Source organism: Drosophila innubila (assembly GCF_004354385.1).
Source record: "Drosophila innubila isolate TH190305 chromosome 3R unlocalized genomic scaffold, UK_Dinn_1.0 2_E_3R, whole genome shotgun sequence".
Taxonomy (NCBI): domain Eukaryota; kingdom Metazoa; phylum Arthropoda; class Insecta; order Diptera; family Drosophilidae; genus Drosophila; species Drosophila innubila.
Window position 1 is genome coordinate 24,024,357 of NW_022995380.1, and position 13,603 is coordinate 24,037,959.

General features: G+C 38.6%; 2 protein-coding genes across 3 annotated transcripts in view; both read left to right on the forward strand.

The window, feature by feature from the left end:
* The first annotated feature begins 33 nt into the window (after positions 1-33).
* LOC117792965 (peptidyl-prolyl cis-trans isomerase G) lies at positions 34-7,853 on the forward strand. Of its 2 annotated transcripts, none has more exons than XM_034633321.1 (8): positions 34-544; positions 1,234-1,321; positions 2,049-2,078; positions 2,168-2,307; positions 2,976-3,126; positions 3,183-3,303; positions 3,377-3,604; positions 5,903-7,853. In XM_034633321.1, the coding sequence occupies exons 1-8, from the start codon at positions 241-243 to the stop codon at positions 7,670-7,672; spliced, it is 2,832 nt and encodes a 943-aa protein (XP_034489212.1). In that variant the 5' UTR covers positions 34-240; the 3' UTR covers positions 7,673-7,853. The 2 variants fall into 2 exon arrangements, with proteins under 2 accessions (XP_034489212.1, XP_034489213.1); XM_034633322.1 differs by having other exon boundaries at positions 3,186-3,303.
* A 948-nt stretch (positions 7,854-8,801) lies between these two features.
* LOC117792968 overlaps positions 8,802-13,603 on the forward strand; it is a 54,498-nt gene continuing 49,696 nt past the window's right edge. Inside the window, exons 1-2 of the mRNA XM_034633324.1 lie at positions 8,802-9,138; positions 12,561-12,903. Coding sequence (XP_034489215.1) covers positions 12,792-12,903 — 112 coding nt within the window. The 5' untranslated portion in view covers positions 8,802-9,138; positions 12,561-12,791. The remainder of the gene's footprint in view (positions 9,139-12,560; positions 12,904-13,603) is intronic.

Sequence of the window (13,603 nt, forward strand, 5' to 3'; positions counted from 1 at the left end):
TTCAGCGTTGCCATCTGCTCAAAAATTTACCAACACTAGTTTTCTTGCTACGTGAGCGGAACTAGCAATCTGTTAGAACTTCGTGCAGCCCTGGCATAATAAATGATGGTCTGTATTTAATTGCCAGCCCTGTGCGAGCGCAAATGCAGAACTAATTCCACATAAAAAAAAAAGAAAAGTTGTGCAACGTGAAAAACTTATCAATAAAAATAAAAAAATCAATTGCATTTAAGTGAAAACATGACGGTTAATAAGCGGGACGCGATTGCAACGCGTCCGCGTTGCTTTTTCGACATAACGCTTGGTGGTTTGAGCGTCGGTCGCATCGTTTTCGAATTGTTTAGCGATGTTGCTCCCAAGACGGTGGAGAATTTTCGGTCACTTTGTACGGGCGAAAAGGGCATTGGACTTGTAACCGGCAAGCGATTACACTATAAAGGTGTCATATTCCATCGTGTGGTCAAGGACTTTATGGTCCAGGCGGGTGATTTTAGTGCAGGCAACGGTACCGGCGGCGAATCAATTTATGGCGGCACATTCGAGGGTAAGTCTGTGTGTGTATACGTGCACACACACACATATATACATGCATATGTAGTTGAAAAATTAATGTGCTATCAGCTGAATCGACAAAATGGATGGTTAATAATTGTCATAATGTACAATTTGACATGCCAAATGGCGTATAAAATTAAGACAGACAGTTGTCAAAGCTGTCAAACTTTATAAGATTTATCTTAAAACTGCGAGTCTTGACAACACGATCATCTCTCTCACTCGCTCTTTCTATGTTACATTGTCACTCAACTGTCTGCAACTATCGAACTATCGCCCATCACTGATAAAAATTGCAAATTTTGAAACGCAAAAAACTTAATGAAAAATAAATAAATTTAATGAAAATTTAAAATTAGAAATTAAATAAAATTAAGGTAAACATTTTAATGAAGGCTTAAAGTTCGTCAGCCCCCGGATAGAGAAGTTAGAAACTTTAATTCTAAAAAAAAAATATTTATAAAATAATCGAGAAAATTCAAAAATTTACAAAATTCTATCTTAAAAAAAAATTTGCAAAAATTGTACAAAAATTCAGAATACATTTTTTCGGATATGTACTTATTTTTTTTAAGCAACCCTCTGTTTAGCTGAAAAAAAGTCCTTCCAAAAAGTTAATTTAGATAATTACATGGTAGCACAAAACAATCAATAAATTTTTAATTCAACTAATTGCAGACGAATGCTTTGACAAAAAGCATGATCGACCCTTCCTGCTGTCGATGGCGAATCGCGGTAAAAACACAAACGGCTCGCAGTTCTTTATGTAAGTGGGTTGCTCGAGAAGTTTCACTAAAAATGAAATTGAAAAATATCTTTATATATAAAATAAATAAAAATCAAATTAATCAATTTTGTCAAATGTAAATTTGTTCAAGTTTCTTTTGCAGCGATTCAACATGCAATTCATACATAATTCTTTTAATCTTTGTACTTTTTGCATATATATTTAAAAAGAAATCTGTTGTTGTTCATTGATCTATTGCCGTATAGCGAGTTTGCGTGTTATCTCTGAACCAGCTGAGCAGCGGACTGAGCTGAGCTGAGCTAAGCTGAGCACCCAACGATATCGATACCGACTCACTTCCCTCTCACTCCCCCCTTGGGTGTGTGTGTGTGTGCGTGTGTGTTCCCCCATTCACTAAGCTGCGCTGTCCTTGGCAACAGCAGCAGCAACAACAAATGACAGGGACAACAACAACATGAGCAACGAGTGCTCCAGGGTCTATGGTCCAAGTTTGTCCAGGGAGGCGTTGATGACCATGATGATGATGTTGCCTCCAAAGCTGGCCGAGATTGGGTTGTGATTTCAACTTGATAGCTTTTAGTTTGTTATGCACAAACATCATCAACCATCTACTGCAACAACAGCAACATCAGCAACAACAACAACAACAATAGTACAACTACAACAAATCGCTACAACAAACAACAACGATACAAGTTTGCAATGTGTAAAGAATATTTTTCTTCTCTTCTGTTTTTCATTGTAGTACAACACAGCCTGCGCCACACTTGGACAAGTAAGTATCTCAATCATAGATAAGTATCTTTGAGATACTACTATCTATTGTACATTCTAATTCTAACTATTTAATCTCTCCTCTTACAGTATCCATGTTGTATTCGGTCAAGTTTTATCCGGTCAGGATTTGGTGCGTCAATTAGAGGATCTGCCCATTGATCGCAACTCACGCCCACTGCAGGATGCGGCCATTGCCAATTGTGGTGAATTGGTCAAGCAAATAAAGGGTGAGTCACAGCTAACAATATATTCCACTCGTTCTAGAAACTTTGATTATGAAAAAACATTTGGAATACATAAATTGGAGGAAAAAAGTAGTAGCAAAAAACTAACGAAATATTTATTAGGAAATTCAAACTAGAAAAAGAAAAATTGAATGGCAAAAACTATGAAAATATGACCGTTACTATCAGAAAAAAAATAATTTTTTCAAGGACCAAAACGAGACTCTTGTACCAAACTCATTTTGTATTGTATGTTTGCCTATGTTTGCTTTTTGTTAACAAACAGCAAATCATGCAAATTGAGTTAATTTCGATTTTAATGGAAAGACTCCCTTTGGAATTTTGAAAATTTAAAATCATCTATATATATAAATATTAACCAAACCGCCGTTACATAGTTGAAATTAAGACACAATATACCTTAGATAATTTCATCGTGAGATAAGACGTCGTTTTGGCAAATTCGACCTGCAAGTGCGTTAAAATCGAGGTCAAAGTTCGAAATTATTTTGATTTACATAGTATAAATACAAAATATAAAAACATAGGCATTTTAATTAAGTAACTCTGCAATGTTCGGGACGTACCGGAACCGGGACCCATAAAAATTTTCGTTTCCTTTTTTCGAACAACTCTAAACCTTTTTGTTATTTATTCTATTTGTTTTGTAGTTAAAAAAGACAAGAAGCGTAGAAAGCGTTCGACGGCAACGGAAGAATCCGCAAGTGACAATGACGAAGTGGAGGTCAAACAGAAACAGCGCAAGGAGAAAATCAAGAAGAAGCGTTCCCGCGACGTGTCCAAATCCAGCGACAGTGAAAAGTACATAAATTTTTGAATTAAGTTCATGTCTAAAGCCAAGTTATTAACTCTTTCAGCAGCGATTCCGGACGTGCTGAGCGTGGAAATGGACGGCAGCAGAACAACGATGACGATGAAGAAGGCGAGATACATCCCTTGGTCACCTTGACTAAAATTGATCCAAGCGAAATACCAGAGGTAAAACCAGCTACAATTAAACTAGAAACTTCTTTTACGTTTCTCATTTGAATCCTTTCTATATTTCACACAGGTCTCCAATAAATTCCTTATGCGCGCTGAGAAATCACGTTCCCGTGAACGTGACAATCGCGGAGGTCACGATAGTTCACGCGAAGCCCGCCAGCGTGAACGTGATCGTGATCGGGAACGTGATGATCGCGATAGGGGAAGAGAGCGTAACCGCAATGCATTTGGCTGGTCAAAGAAGCAGGTACCAACCTCTCGCAGCGGACGTATTGTAAAGGGGCGTGGCGTTTTTGTAAGTCTAACTTAATTGATTCTTAATCTCTTAGTTATTGTCATAATGTATTCAAATTTTTTTCATTTCAAAATTTGATATTTTTTTGATTCTAAGCCATCTAATACCCAATTTTCCATACTTACCCCTTGACATTTTTTCAAAAACTTTGATCTCTCATAACTTCATCAAAAATTCACCGATTTTCAATCGGAATGTCATTTTGATCATGATTTGGCCTCTTTATTAATTCTGCATTTATATTTTTAACACCTAGAAAATTTGATATTTTTTCGATTCTAAGCCATCTAACATCCAATTTTCCATACATAACCCTTGACATTTTTTCAAAAACTTTGATCTCTCATAGCTTCATCAAAAATTCACCGATTTTTAATCGGAATGTCATTTTGATCATGATTTGGCCTCTTTATTAATTCTGCATTTATATTTTTAACATCTAGAAAATTTGATATTTTTTCGATTCTAAGCCATCTAATAACCAATTTTCCATACATTGACATTTTTTCAAAAACTTTGATCTCTCACAACTTCATCAAAAATTCACAGATTTTCAATCGGAATGTCATTATGATCATGATTTGGCCTCTTTATTAATTCTGCATTTATATTTTTAACATCTAGAAAATTTGATATTTTTTCGATTCTAAGCCATCTAATAACCAATTTTCCATACTTACCCCTTGACATTTTTTCAAAAACTTTGATCTCTCATAACTTCATCAAAAATTAACAGATTTTCAAACGGAATGTCATTTTGATCATGATTTGGCCTCTTTATTAATTCTGCATTTATATTTTTAACATCTAGAAAATTTGATATTTTTTCGATTCTAAGCCATCTAACATCCAATTTTCCATACATACCCCTTGACATTTTTTCAAAAACTTTGATCTCTCATAACTTCATCAAAAATTCACCGATTTTCAAACGGAATGTCATTTTGATCATGATTTGGCCTCTTTATTAATTCTGCATTTATATTTTTACATCTAGAAAATGTAATATTTTTCGATTCTGCCATCTAACATCCAATTTTCCATACATACCCCTTGACATTTTTTCAAAAACTTTGATCTCTCATAACTTCATCAAAAATTCACCGATTTTCAAACGGAATGTCATTTTGATCATGATTTGGCCTCTTTATTAATTCTGCATTTATATTTTTAACATATAGAAAATTTGATATTTTTTCGATTCTAAGCCATCTAACATCCAATTTTCCTTACATACCCCTTGACATTTTTTCAAAAACTTTGATCTCTCATAACTTTATTAAAAATTACCCGATTTTCAAGCGGAATGTCATTTTGATCATTATTTGGCCTCTTAATTAATTCTGCATTTAAGTTATTAACATCTAGAAAATTGGATTTTTTTGATTCTAAGCCATCTAACATCCAATTTTCCATACCTACCCCCTGACATTTTTTCAAAAACTTTGATCTTTCATAACTTCATCAAAAATTAACAGATTTTCAAGCGGAATGTCATTTTGATCATGATTTGGCCTCTTTATTAATTCTGCATTTATATTTTTAACATATAGAAAATTTGATATTTTTTCGATTCTAAGCCATCTAACATCCAATTTTCCATACATACCCCTTGACATTTTTTCAAAAACTTTGATCTCTCATAACTTCATCAAACATTCACCGATTTTCAAACGGAATGTCATTTTGATCATGATTTGGCCTCTTTATTAATTCTGCATATTTATTTATAACGTCTAGAAAATTTGATATTTTTTCGATTCTAAGCCATCTAACATCCAATTTTCCATACCTACCCCTTGACATTTTTTCAAAAACTTTGATCTCTCATAGCTTCATCAAAAATTAAGCGATTTTCAAGCGGAATGTCATTTTGATCATGATTTGGCTTCCTTATTGATTCTACATTTAAATTGTCTCATTTAGATAATTTGATATTTTTGGACCTTAAGCCATCCATTATCCAATTTTCCATACATACCTCTTTCAAAATTGATTTTTAGTACCGTTTCGTACCGGTACTGATACCGAAACCGAAAGAAGAAAACTGAAATAGAATCTTTTACCGAAATAGTTTTACCGAAATGTTTCGGAACGTATCGGAACCGAAACCGTAACCGTAACTTTTTTTTTGTTTTGGCTTGATTCCTTGGACCAAATTTAGTTAAAATATGACTACGATATCATTTAGCTGCCATAGGAATTTTGTATATGACTCTGCCAGGTTCTGAAATCTACATCCTGACAAATATGTCCTTTCTATCTTCTTAATTGCAATTTAATTAATGTCCTTTACAGCGCTTCCGCACGCCTTCCCGCAGTCGCTCCAAGAGCATAACGCCGCCGCATTGGAAACACGCCCAGAAGCGTACTATTAAGTTGTCGGATTTGGAGCGCATGGAGGAAGAGAACAAGCTAAAGGATGAGGAGGTTAAGCGACGTGAACAGGAGCGCAAGAAGCGGCATGAGGAGGCATCCAAGGATCCAAAGAAGTCCTTCTTTGAGCTGTCACACGCCAGCACATTTGGCGGCAAGGTGACGCCCGACAAGTCGCCGGGAAAGCAGAAACAGCAGAGCGGAAGCAGCCGCAAACGTAGCGAATCCCATTCACAGAAGGAGTCGGAACGTGGCAAGGCAAAGGAGACACACGAAAAGGAGCGCGAGAAGGAGAAACCCAAGGAAGAAGCGCCTCCAAAGCGTCGCAAGTCCGTCGATATGAATGCATTGGACTACGAGCAACAGACGGACAGCGAACCCGAGCCAGAGACCAGTAAACCAATCCCGAAGACAGCAACTTCAAAGGAGCCGGAACGAGCCAAGGCAGCCGAACCCGCTGCAGACATTCGAAGCCGGCGCGAGGATAAGAATCGTGAGCGGGAGCGGGAGAAACCTAAGCGCAGTCGTGAACGTTCTGGTTCCCGGGATCGTCATAGAAGTCGCTCCCGTTCCGCCAAACGACGTCGTTCTCCGCCACGTCGCCAGCAACGCTCGCCGCCTCGACGTCAGGGCAACGGCAACCACAACAACAACAATAATAACAATAATTCTGGACAGGGTCAGATGAATCGCAACCGTCGTAATCCATTTGCCGATCGAGATCGTCGTCAACGTTCACCGGACAACGAATATCGCAATCGCTTTCCGCTCTCGCCCATAAGGACTCGCAGCTCGCCTGTGGAGCGTCGTCGGTCCAGAGACCGGCAGCGTCGGTCGCGCAGTCGCGGGCGTCGACAGGAAACTCCAGATCGCCGACGTCAGGAGTCGCCAGCTAGAAGGCGACAAGAGTCCCCGGAGAGAAAGCGTCAGGAGTCGTCGCCACTGCGAAAGCGACAGGAATCTCCGGAACGCCGACGACAGGAGTCGCCAGTTAGAAAGCGACAAGATTCTCCGGAGAGACGACGTCCAGAGTCGCCAGTTAAAAAGCGTCAGGGCTCATCCGATCGCAAGCGACCAGACTCTTCAGATCGGAAGAGAAGAGTAGAGTCTCCTAATCGCAAGCGGCGAGAATCTCCGGAACGCAAGCGGCGAGAGTCGCCCAATCGGAAGCGTCATGGATCGCCGGATCGCAGACGTAGTCGTAGCCATGGACGGCGTCACAGTGGATCAGGCAGTCCCAGTCGACCACGTCGTAATCAACGCTCCCAGGAGCAACGTTCCCGAGAACGCAGTCCGGCCAGGATAACGTCGGCTGTGCCCGCTGGCGAAGCCGAGGATAAAGATAAAGCAGCGGCACGTGAGAAAATGCAGAAGCGAGCGGAGGCAGCATTGCTGCTCAAGGAACATATGCGCAAGGAGATAGCCAAGGAGGAGGAGCGACGAGCTGAGAAACAACGTCAGGATGAACTCGAAAAGGAGCGCACTACGCGGGAGCTGAACGAACTGGAGCGTCTGAAGGCGGAGACATTAAAGAAACTGCAGGAGGAGGAGCGCGATCATGGCTCGGATACTGTGCGGTCCCATAGTCGTCCTAGACGCGAAAGTCGTGGCAGCAGCCACGAGGCCAAGAAGCGCAAGCATAAAAAATCAAAGAAGCAAACAACACGCTCCCCACGCTCTGACTCGGATTAGATTCCTAAAAGCAACCCCCCCAAAAAAAAATAACACCTCAATCAAAATCAATCCTTTGATTTACACAGTCAAGCAATTTAAATAACTACAAACATGTAATTCAATTGTAAAAATCTGTTCACCAATTCTAGGCAATGAGCGTCCCAATAAAAACCAAACTTTACAATTTTTTGTTGTCTATTAAATTAATTTTTAGATATTTGATAAATTATTACATTTGAATTGCCGCGCAAGTCGTGCCTTTCGAAAGCTGGCTGCTATATGAGGAAATAAAGCTGTAGTGTCGACTAATGAGTTAATTAATTTATATTTTAATTTTTAAAAAATTTAAAATTCTACAAATTTGCAAGCTTCAAAATTAGAATACAAACAATACTAAAATAAGCGCAAACCAAATTTCTGGAAGCCAGGGCTGGCACAGTTTTAAAAGCTGTGGCGGCAAAATGTGACGCCACCTATGGTTTTGATTTAAAAGTAGATTGCTGCCAACTTAGCTATTTAATGGCTAGTTCTGGATATTTTCAAAGTTCGACTGCTTGAAAAATCTGGTTATTTTAAATACATATTCGGCTATGTTTTGCTATTAATATTTTTTAAAACTATGCAAAAGTGCTCGCCAACGCAAATTTTGATGCTTTCCAGCCAGCCTTACCTCCAAAAGGTTGGCAGCACTTGCACTCAAACGAACATGAAACAACTAAACAGTAAATTTGAAATAGCTATTTTTCGATTTAAAAAACTTCGCAATTATTCTTTAATTAGCTGCTTAATTACTTATAATTTTCTTTAAATGTATATCATAATTGCTAATCAAGCAATATGTCTGGCAGCGCTAGGAGGCGTTAAATTTTCTGCCTCGTTTGTTTTGCACATCATTTCGCGTATTGCAAACTTTCATTCATGGTGGCGAGCTTTTGACGCTGCCATTGAAATTTGTTTCTTCTTTTTGCGGCGCAAACAAAAACAAAAGTTGAAGTCGACGTCGCCGGCAAATGCAAGCTTACGAGCACACATTCATACATATATGTATCTGTGTGGTTGGCTCTCTCTTTCTCGTTCTATGCGTGTATTTGCAATTGTAAGCGAACATGTTAATGCCAGCGCCAGCTCGTTGCAAAGCTTCCAGTACACGAATGGCGTACAAACTGTTTGGACGTGTTTGCTGCTCGCTGGCGACGCCGCGAGTTCGGGTTCGCATTTTAATTCTGAGCGTTGCGTTGTAAATATTGAAGCAACGCTTTGTCTGCGCTAGCGAATTATTATTGTATCTGTATCTGTGTTTATGTGCACGCGCAAAACAACAAACAAACATAAAAAAAAAAATGTTTAATAAATAACAACAACAACAATTGCAGAATAATGTCGAAAGCAACAGTGGAATACTCGTAATTTGTTGATTTAAGCGGCGACAGCAGTCGAAGTTGATGTCGTCGTCGCCTGTTAAGTGTGTGTGCGTGAGAGTAAGTGTATGTGCAAAAAATACAAATTAAAAAAAATTGATAGGCTGAGCCAGCGAAATACAAACATAAAGCGGAAATGCAAAAAATACAACAAAGGTAGTAACAAAGCAAAACGATGGCGTCAGCAGAGAGGGGGCGGGGACGGGGGCGCGCAGGCAGCGACGACGACGATGGCGGCAACAAAAGCCGGTGCAGTGCGTACACATACACACACACACACACACACACACACACACACATGTACACATGCATACATATATATAAAAAGTAAATAAGAGAGAAAGAGAGCGAATAAACCATAGATAGGCACATGGGTCATGTTTTTATACCGCAAATCAAATGAAATCGGATTCTTTATTGGCTGCTGTTGCTGCAAATTCCGGCATTGTTGATTTTTGTGTCCTGTTGCAACAAACGGCGACATAATTGAAGCGGCGCACGAAAAAAACGCGAAAGCGTTTCACCATGACGCGCTGCGTTCACGTGCCGCCACTGTGCTCATATGTATGCGTGCGTGTGTGTGTGTGTGTGTGTGTGTGTGCGTGTGGTGTGTGTAGGGGTAGGCCAATAATAGGCATAAATATGAAATGAATATTTTAAAATGAGAAATACCATGCAAACAAAACAACGACAAAGATGCCAAACAAAAAAGAAAAGAAATGAAAAGGATTTAAAACGCAATAAAGTAAACTGCTGTGAAAGCCGCCAAGTACAGTAGTAGTTCTTTGGCCAGGCCACAAAGGCAGCAGCAAAAGCAGCAGCACAAAAAAGCACACGCACGCACACAGTGACAAACTGGGCAATAACAAAAACAACAACAATCACAAGGCCATGAAAGCAACAGCGGCGGTTGTAGCAGAGGCAGGCAAAGCCAACGCCAAAGCCAAAGCCAAAGCTCGGCGCACAAAACACAAAGCGAAAGCGTAGCAAAAACAAGGAGCAAAACATCAGCGACAACGCACAGTGTAACAAATTTTTAAATACAGTGGTCGACAGAGAATTAGAGCGCTTCAGTTCCACAGGCATTTCTAATTCTATTATTAGAATTTTAGTTAATTAAATCCTTTATTTCACACATTAAATGAACAATTAATGCTTTTTTTTTTTTTAATTTACACTCGACCACTGGTATAATTGCAAAGAGAGATTAAATATATTTATAATTAACTGCTTATAACTATTTATTAATAATAAATTTTAATATACTAAAATTACATTCAATTGATTTTATAAATTCTCAAAAATAAAATTCAACTGTCAATGAGGCCTTTACTTCTCCTTTATTATTAATATTATACCCATTGCTATAAATAGCATGTTTACATTTGATATTCACCTAATTTATACCTGTAGCTATAAGCTTTATATGAAAAGGACTAAGCTTAGAATTGTTCTTCTAATAAATCAAATACAAACACTGTGCGCCGTCGGCGTTGGCGTTGGCATCAGCAGAGGACGACATCCAAAGTGAGAGTGTGCAGTTGTTGCTGCTGCTGATGCGAATGTGGATGCTCAGAAAAAGCTTAGTAAGCTGCGCTGCTTCAGCTGCTGCTGCTGCTGCTCTGGCTCTGCTTCTGTCGCTGTAGTCGTTTTGCAAACAAAAGTACAAAATGTATATGACTCTTAACGTAGCTGATGATGAAGAATGTGAAAGACGATGATGATGAAGAAACAAGAACACGAAGAATATGCATAATAGAAGGCACAACAAGGTAGAATTTCGAGGAAATCGAAATTTGCGTCGTTCAATTTCGACCGGCATCCGCAGTCGCCGTCGCCGTCGGAGTCGCAGCCGCAGCCGCAGCACAAAACAAACTTTTACACATACAAGCGTGTGTGTGTGTGTATGTGTATTTCGCATAGTCAAATTTGTTTTATATAATTCGCAACTACCCCGATATGATTTCCGTTTGCGATTCTTTCTTATCTCTCAATTGAGCGCGGCAATTTTTTGTTGTTGTTTTTTTTTTTGTTTTACTGTGAGAGAAAAACGATGCTTGCTTACAGTTTAAAACTTTTCCAAACAAGTAAATGCGTGGTAATGCAATAAATACAAGTTTTCAACAATATGCAAAACTTTACGCAATAAAAACCAAAAGACTATTATTAAATTTTGATACGAAACAACCGCAAAAAGCTGAAAATGTTGTTTATTTCCTTAATTTATAAAATGTATGTAACAAAAAGAAAAACAATAGAATTCAAAAATGCCGCTGCAATAGCAGGACACATACATATACATTCTTATACATATATACAATATATGTGTAAACTTTTACTACGTCAACTCTGCCGCTGCTGCAGTCGTCGTCACCGTCGCTGCCGCTGCCGCCGTCGACATCTGCTTTATTTTACTTTTTTCTCTCGTTGCTCAAAGCCTTTGATTGTAGTTGAAGCAAGAGCAACAACAGCAACAAAAACAACAATGACGACGCCAGCGCTGCCGAAATATATATTTGAGAATTCATTTATGCGATTTTTTGTTTGCCGCGCGAATTCGTGCACTCTAGCCAGAAATGTATCTTATAGATACACGCGCACTTCGGTTACTTGTTGTCCCCAGCAATGGTTGTGAAATTGAAATGTGCTCAGCCTGTTATGGCATCATCATAATGACACCGATATGATCATAATGATTATAATGTAGAGCCAGGGGTGTATTGTAGATGCGACTAGCAATAAAAATGAAAACAAAAAACCCAAAAATATAAGGGTGATGAAAAAAGGAGTAAGTGGTCGAAAACTGATGTGGTCATAATTCTTGCGATTTAGGTTTGATTCAGAATACACTTTTAACCAAAAGATAGTAAGGTACTTTGCTTAACTTTTTTATCAAGTAATCTTAGTCAATTTGAGAATATTAAGATTCTGTTTAAATGAGATAAGCCTCTTGGAATTCGCCCAAAACAGAACATATGGAACATATGTACAATCCATCAGCCCCATGAAAATGTCAATATTTGTACAGCAAATTGGTTAAGCCCTACACTCAGTATGGAGTCGTAATACACCTTAGGGATAAAAAACTTGTAATCTATCTTATATGTATACATATATCGGAACATTGTGTTTTTTATTCCTACGTTGATGTTAAACTAGAGTACCTCGTACAACAAGTTATTAAATTTGGCATTTATTATTATGCGTTTATACGGATTTTGACGCCTTTGACTTCTGGCCAACTGCTCTATGGCTATAAGTAAAGGCCATTTCCATAAATTTCACAGTATTCAATGTTGGCTGCAAATGGCATTTTGATGGTGGCGCCTTTAGCGGCGCCAGTGTTTTGCGGCCTATTAAACAAATTACGTATACGCACTGTTGCACGCGTAAAATATTTATGCATGTTTCATAAGCGTGGCTAAAATATATTAGCATACTTTTGTGTGCGTGTCGCCATTTAAGTAAATCAAATTCGTTGCTTTTAGAGACTAGTAAAAGGAACGTCGGGAAGTGCACACATAAACAATGAAAAGGCTGTGTGTGAGAGCGTGTGTGTGTGTGTGCATAAAATGCAAGAAGCAGTGAGAAAATGCACTTGAAGAGAACACTAAAAACTCAACGAAGTAATAAGTAAGAAAACAAGGAAATCCAGTAAATAATTATAATCGAAACAATAAGAAACTGGAAATATCAACGGGAATAAACGCGAGATTGCAATGTTTTTGTTTTACAATCGACGCATTTTTGTCATTATTATAATTGAAATCCTGCTGCTGTTGCTGAGCGATGACAATGGACAACCAACGCTGACCAAGTTGCCGACAACAGGTGAGTAACTGCAACTCCTTAGCCCCAAGTAAACTTTAGACTCTTGCGCCAAACTCCAATAATCATAAACTAATGGCCAAATGTGCGGGCGTGTCTTGAGCCAAAAAAAACCCAAACTTGTTGAGTTCCCTCCAAGAGCCATAAAGAAAATCGGCAATATAAAATATTAAAGTTGGTAAAACACGCGAGAAAAGTTTTTGGCCAAGAGCTAAACATTGTTGCCACCCCTTTGCTGTGGATTACTTTTCTTTCTTTTTTTGGGGGTTGATTCGTTCTGGGTTCTGTTTCGCTCTCTGACTTGGAATAGCCCTTTTGCATGTATGTGTGCCATTGAGAGAGCTTATTGCGTCGTTGATTTGGCTAAGCGAAATTATAATTATAATTTATATGCATTACGTGGAAGTGTACAAGTTGTAGCAACAATCCGATGCTCTCCCTTTTTTTCTTTTTTATTCCTGCCTGCAGCTTGTCACATTCTCACGACCCAAACTTCGAGAGAATGTACTCAATTTACTTTGAAGATTACAACCGTTGTCAAATTGACCCACAGAATTGTAATTTGCTAAAAGTATACAACAATCAATCAATGCAAACAATTTCACTTGCTTTCCTTTTTTTCATGGCATCGAGACAATCATTAACTATTTAGCCCAATCAAGTGCAGGGCATGGGCAAGTCCATAAAACCCCAATGCAAAAAC

What these genes read in the sequence shown, in the direction of transcription:
- LOC117792965 (XM_034633321.1), top strand. Translation starts at nt 241, where the DNA reads ATGACGGTTAATAAGCGGGACGCGATTGCAACGCGTCCGCGTTGCTTT. An exon ending in ATCCAAGCGAAATACCAGAG is followed by an intron (nt 3,304 to 3,376) that starts GTAAAACCAGCT and finishes TATTTCACACAG; the next exon opens with GTCTCCAATAAATTCCTTAT. An exon ending in TAAAGGGGCGTGGCGTTTTT is followed by an intron (nt 3,605 to 5,902) that starts GTAAGTCTAACT and finishes TGTCCTTTACAG; the next exon opens with CGCTTCCGCACGCCTTCCCG.